Source organism: Panulirus ornatus, chromosome 24 (genome assembly GCF_036320965.1).
Source record: "Panulirus ornatus isolate Po-2019 chromosome 24, ASM3632096v1, whole genome shotgun sequence".
NCBI lineage: Eukaryota > Metazoa > Arthropoda > Malacostraca > Decapoda > Palinuridae > Panulirus > Panulirus ornatus.
In genome coordinates, this window is record NC_092247.1 from 13,669,479 (window position 1) to 13,676,060 (window position 6,582).

The 6,582-nt window shown below is 44.6% G+C and overlaps 1 protein-coding gene across 4 annotated transcripts in view; it reads right to left on the minus strand.

Moving 5' to 3' along the window:
- Window positions 1-6,582, minus strand: part of LOC139757115 (inactive pancreatic lipase-related protein 1-like) — a 43,963-nt gene that overhangs the window by 17,968 nt on the left and 19,413 nt on the right. For 3 of the 4 annotated variants that reach the window (XM_071677213.1, XM_071677211.1, XM_071677214.1), the window contains 2 exons: window positions 4,933-5,112; window positions 282-2,177 (listed from right to left, as the gene is read on the minus strand). In XM_071677213.1, coding sequence (XP_071533314.1) covers window positions 2,102-2,177; window positions 4,933-5,112 — 256 coding nt within the window. In that variant the 3' untranslated portion in view covers window positions 282-2,101. Of the gene's footprint in view, window positions 1-281; window positions 2,178-4,932; window positions 5,113-6,582 lie in introns of those variants that run through there. The other variant, XM_071677212.1, reaches the window with a different exon arrangement.

The window sequence follows — 6,582 nt, forward strand, 5'->3', positions numbered from 1 at the left end:
AGTAGTTTGATCATTCTTCCATTGTCATGGGCCTTCCAATTAAGTGTTCTTTGCCTCGCCATCTTCCCAACTGTACCTTCATAATCATCGTCAAAAAATATGTTTTGCATCATTACGTCTCACCCCAGGACGGAATACTCTCACACTCATTACACAGTAACTGTGTGTGTGTGTGTGTGTGTGTGTGTTGTGTGTGTGTGTGTGTGTGTGTGTGTGTGTGTGTGTGAACAGCACAGGTAACTCAACAGTTTATAACAAGGCAAAAAATGCATATTTGATACCATTAGTTTATTCTCGTTAACACAACTCTGTCAGTATGAACGTGGCTTTCGCCGAGTCACTGGAAATACAATTTCTTATGGAATATAACAACAGTAATGAATGTCTTTTGATATAACAACACAATGCCTACCACCCAACCACATGACAATATCTGTTACAACGTCAGAACATACACAAGCACTGATACCAGCTATCACATGATAACATCTGTTACTGCGTCACACTATACAGATGTTACTGAGTCAGAAAATACAAACACTGTCACATGGTAACAGATGTTATTTCGTCAGAATATACAGATACTGTTACCAGCTATCACATGGTAACATCTGTTGCTATGTTAGAATATAAAGGCACTGTTGCTAGCTGTCACATTGTAACACCTGTTGATATGTCAGAAAATACAGGCACTGGTACCAGCTGTCACATGGCAACGTATGTTACAGGCACTGGTACGAGCTGTTACATAGTAACGGTTGATCAAGTGACAATTTCTGTTGCTACGTCACAACTCACAAACAATTGTACTAGCTTATCACACAAGCACATAGCACACATATTCATATCAGTTTGTCTCATGGTCACATATGTGGCTCCGTCAAAACACACAGATATTTGCACAGCTTATCCCATAGTCACATATGTGACTACTTAACAAAATACACAAAATTGTACCAGCTGGTCTGTTGGTCACATATGTAACCTCGTCAAAACACACATATTTGTACCAGCTGGTCTGTTGGTCACACATGTAACCTCGTCAAAACACACATATTTGTACCAGCTGGTCTCATGGTCACACATGTAACCTCGTCAAAACACACATATTTGTACCAGCTGGTCTGTTGGTCACACATGTAACCTCGTCAAAACACACATATTTGTACCAGCTGGTCTGTTGGTCACACATGTAACCTCGTCAAAACACACATATTTGTACCAGCTGATCACATAGTCATATGGATAATTACATCAGAACACACGAACACTGGTATCATCTGTTCACATGGCAACATCATCTGTTACCGTCAACATGAAATCATTCACTATTTGTTGGTCAGAAGACACTTCATCCTTGGAGATTATAATCTTGTCATTCTGGTTTGGTGGTTACGTGGTAAACAGACATGTCAATACGTATCTCAAAGGCAAATGACCTCATACTTGCCACTTACATTTCCGAGCAAAACTCCAGCATATGAAACATTCAATAAGTGATGACTCTGGTCACCTGTCATAAAGCGTTGATACACACTTCTGTCCTCTTTTGTATATTCATCTTCCTAAACTTCACCTTTTTATTATGCTTCTCCTCTTTTCTCTTCCATTATTGTCATCTCGTCTTCGTCTGTTTTCTCCATATAATCTTCACCTTTCATTTTCGAAGTATTCTCTCAATGGAGAAATAAATTCAGAATGTCCCACATGGTCACTCTCTTTCAGACTCTCCTGAAGTCCTTTTAAGAGAGAAAATCTGGATATCTGTTCAGGAATGAAGGTATTCAGTGGTATATTGTAACTAGGTCCAGGACCAGGGCTGGAAATGGCTACTCCAGTGGACGGCCGCTGACTGGGTTTCTATAGAAGGACCGAAGAGACTTCTCCAAAAGGTTGTGTAGACGAATCCAGACGGCACTTGTAGGCAGACTTGGAAGTGTCCAGAGGTGGGTTTAGTGTTTCCATACATAGTCTTCAGCAAAGGAGTAATACTTTCTCACAGGAGAGTTGAGGAGGTCTAAGGAATCTAAAAAAGAAACTCTCCAACTGCGCTTCGAGGCATAATGTTCATGAATGATCTTCACTATGAGGACTGGCGGGGTCAGCAGGCGCCCAGCACTGGTCTCAGAGAGTACTGCCTGCCGCTCTCTAGGGACTGGTTGGCCGCTACGCAGTACCTAGGGAGCGAGAGAACAAGTATGTACAGTATATAGAAGCTTTAGCAAGGTCTTCAGTAGGAGAGCTGGCGAGGTCAGCGGGTGGCCACCACTGGTCACAGGGAATGAATACTGGCTGTTGCGCTCTAGGAATCAGTCGGCCGGGTGTGGCGCAGTACCTAGACAGCGAGAGAAAATATGAAACCCCAAAAGGCTAACACTGGCGAGCAAATGCAACATGTCTTCGTCCACTCGCCATCATGTTCATTATACGAGGAAGGTCAACTTCATTACACCTTCGACACAAAGGCTTTTGACCTACTCCTTATGGATGAGTTTAAGCGCCATCTTCCCTACACCCTCGATAACGCTGGCCCTGCGTTTGACTCAAGCCTGTCAAACCCATCTTCACTATACCTGGTTAGGCTAATGACAATTAAAAAGAAAAAAGAAAAGAAAATAATAAGAAAAGGAAATATGGCAAAAACACAAGCCAACAGTAATGTCCTCTTAAATGCACCAACTTCTCGGACAAAATCCATCCACAGCGAAACACATGCAGATTACACTGACCTCCAGGTGAAAGCTGCTGTAATGGTCGCACCAACAACTGGTACTGTGATACAAACACTTGAATGACTTTCATCTTTCTGTTTTTCGTGTGTCTTCCTCCGGTTCAGTTTCATCATAACTCACCTGTGTTAACGCGAGTCTACCTGTCGATCATGATGTGTTCCCCAGAAACCACGATACCCTGTCGTCTGGAGATATGTCCATGTGATATTTCTGTAGCACTCAAGTTGTTGACCATTACATGTAACGGTATGTAACCATTACATGTAACATGTAACCTTCCCCGAGCATCCTCAGTTTCCCGAGGGCTCCACCGTCCCCAAGGATCGACAGTTTCCTAGGGACCACATCGTCCACGAGGATCGTCAGCATCCCTGGGGCTCCACTGGCCCCAAGGATTGTTCACCAGAAAACAATTATACACTTTCACACAATTTAGTGCAGTATCCTAGAAGTAAGCAAAAGAAAACGAATCTCCACAAGCTTTTAAAGAAAATATATCTTTTCAAGGGGTAGTTCGTGTGGTGAAGTATTTCGTGCATCACGCTACTGATCCCATGGCCTTTGTTCATAAGTGTTATTGAATGACAAAGCACGAGGAGGTACTTATAAAGCAACAACTACAGACATATGCAATGTGAATGATCCACTGGGCTTCGGGACGTGCATAGCCATGCAAATAACGTTCGGGAAAGGCCAGCTGCTGTCCTGGATACACGTAGATTACAAACCATTAGCCGAATTTAGGCCAAAACAGATCGGGCACTTCCCTAAGTTACCCCTCACAATATGGAGCCTCCAGGAAATTGATTTTGAAAGTAATGGATAACGACAGGCAAACGGTCGTTTCCGAAAATGAAATGTGTTTAAGATCGGCTTTGCAAAGCCATGGCACAGAAACGCCTTACGTATCTAGCACTAGCGAGTATAGAATAAGAGACACATAGCGTAATGTTGACTTGGACGAAGCCGTCCATGGCTTTAGCCATTTTGAGAAGAAAATGGGAGCAAGGCCGTTACGCCATATTTGTGGGAAATATCTATACAATTCCTGACCTTATGTAAAGTCTCCTCCTGCAGAGACCTTGAGCAGTGAGATCTTCATTGAATAACACTTCGCGTTTCACTGTCACAGGTGTTTGTGTCGTCCTATCAATGTCTTTGTCTCCCATCTTGGATGCTGAAGTTGGACGAGACTTCACCAAGGTCCCCTCTGGTTGCAGGTGAAGCGCACCGCTCCTGTGCCACGCCTCGGGACGGAGCAGTGTGCGTGTGTGTGTGTGTGTTGTGTGTGTGTGTGTGTGTGTGTGTGTGTGTGTGTGTGTGTGTGTGGATTGCCGAGTTGAGGACGCCCTTGGGTGATGCAATACGTGTAATGAAATCAACTTAACAGAGGAAGAGATTTAGGAGCTTGGACATGACGGTACGATCTTTGGATATTGTGGCCAGGCCACCTTACCTGCAAGGGTCGCCCCCTCGGTACTGTCATGTTCAAGAGTCGCGCAGAAGCTTATACTATCGCGAGCGAGGTTAATACTAGTATCATAATCCGGCTATTCATTTCTAGGGTCTAGACCATACTGTACCAGTGCTGGATGGTCCTCTGTACCCATTCTGGGCGGTCACAATCACAGCGAGGCTCTGCTGGCACATACTGCCCCAGGATACCACACACACCTCCTGTGAGGGGGTCACCGTTCGCATCTCCCACATGACGTTTTGTCCAGCAGTACTCACCTGCTTCAGCTGTTACGGCCTGGCTGGTTTCTCTTCTGAGCCACACACATCATACGGGGATTAGCAATTTGAAATAACCTCACAGTGGTTACCAAAGCGCCATTGGATTGTCTGTGGAACTCGCCCAAATAAAAGAACCTCACAGTGGTAACTAGACGTAACTAATGCATGATTACATTAGGTTGTGTGTAAAACACAAGCTCTACGAACTGACTGATAGCTGTTCCAGCTGATATGGAAGACCATGGATGGAATTTTCCGCAGACGGGAAAACTGGATTCCATCATATGCCAGGTATGTCACCGCTGAAAATCGTTAGGTTGTTTACATACTCTTATCCTAACACAGGCGTCTTCTTTCTTTAACCCTGAAAGATATGAGGTTATCATAATCAGCATTTGAGCGGTAGGAGGCAGAAAGGAGTTTAAATTCCATATCAAATATATTCTTAGCGGAGTATACTCACGTGTCCTGGGTGTGTGTGTCCAGAGCCAGTATACTCTGCACATTGAGGTGGTCGGGTGAGAACGGCAGAAAGAAACTCTTGTGGAATTCGACGAGGATCTCGACCGTGGCCAGGTCTGTGGCCAAGGGCACCGTCAGTGTGGCCAAGTGGACGTCCCCGGGGTGTAAGGCCGGCCACCCGCTGTAATATCAGTGCCTGGTGTCAGTGTCAGGGTCATCTAGTGAGGACACCACACATCCTACAGCACCTGAGGCACGCCCTACTCTAAGAAAGTAGGTTTCGAATTATGCTTACTACAGTGACGATCAAATATGCTGCATCACAGGGCCACAGCAATGACATGGGACGCTTGTCAGCATGAAGATGTGACCCAGTCTATGGTGCGTGTTGAAGTGGATATGTTAGACACCTGCACCTGCTGTGCATAGTCACTGTGTGTGATTACTATTAGTGGGTCACGGGGACAGGGTTCTACACTCGTGTTGCCACGTCTTTTAACCTTATACATACATATATATATATATATATATATATATATATATATATATATATATATATATATATATATATATATATATATATATATATATATATATATCTTTACTCCTTGTGTGTGTATGCACACACACACACACACACACACACACACACACACAAACACATACTAGCCTAGCTTGGTCCCCTTTTATGGACCAGCCCAAAGGGAAGGACGAGCACCAGTGTTAAATATAAGCAGATCGCTGTGCCTAGGATTCGACCCCACGTGGGCCCGAGCCCAAGCTGGATAATGGTCAGTAACGCTACCTTTAAGTGAAAGATTTCGAAATAAAGAGGAGATATATGATGTCTCTCACTGCCCAGCAAGACCCATATGGAGTCCCCACGAGTTCTGCTTCATTGCTGCCATCACATCTATCCCCAAGTCTTTCCCTCCTCCTCTTCCAATCACCTGAGGTTTTTAGTAGTCACTGGCACAGTGTTCCTCCCTCCAACATGAGCAGAACGCCCCCGGCAGTTCCTCCTTCACTGGTCCTCCCACATCTTTCTGACATATTTTTTTTCCTCCTGTTCACGTACTCTACATCCAGATCTTAACACCTTGAGGACGTCAGGGCGACTCCCTGAGTGCGATGGTTCGTCCTCTAGCCTCTCCCTGAGGAGTCAGATCGAAGTCCAAGCCAATCATCAGACCTCAGGGTCGAAAACCGTCGTCCTCAACCTGTCTTGTGAGTCCCTCCACAACCGTCCACCGTCCAACCACCTTCCCCCCCAAAAAAATCGTCCGCCACACTTGAGAACTTTTTCTTTCACTACTCCGAGAAAAGACATTATTCTTGCTGTAGTTAATTACTTTACAACACACCTGGTAATTACCTACTAGATCTAAGACGTAGGAATGGCTAATCGAAGCCGTTTGATAGACGTCCTTCTATCACAGTGACAACTACGGTGTTGATGAGCCTGTGAGAACCTGACACTAAAGAGATCACATCCAGTTAAAGTCTGGCACTTTCTTTTTCTTTTGTCTTCTGTCTTCTTTTTTTCATTCTTGTTCTCCGTTTCCTGCGTTAACGAGGTAGTGCCTAGAACATACACAGAAAAAGACCTCGTTCGCTCACGTCCATTCTCTCGCTGTCATATGTCATGCAC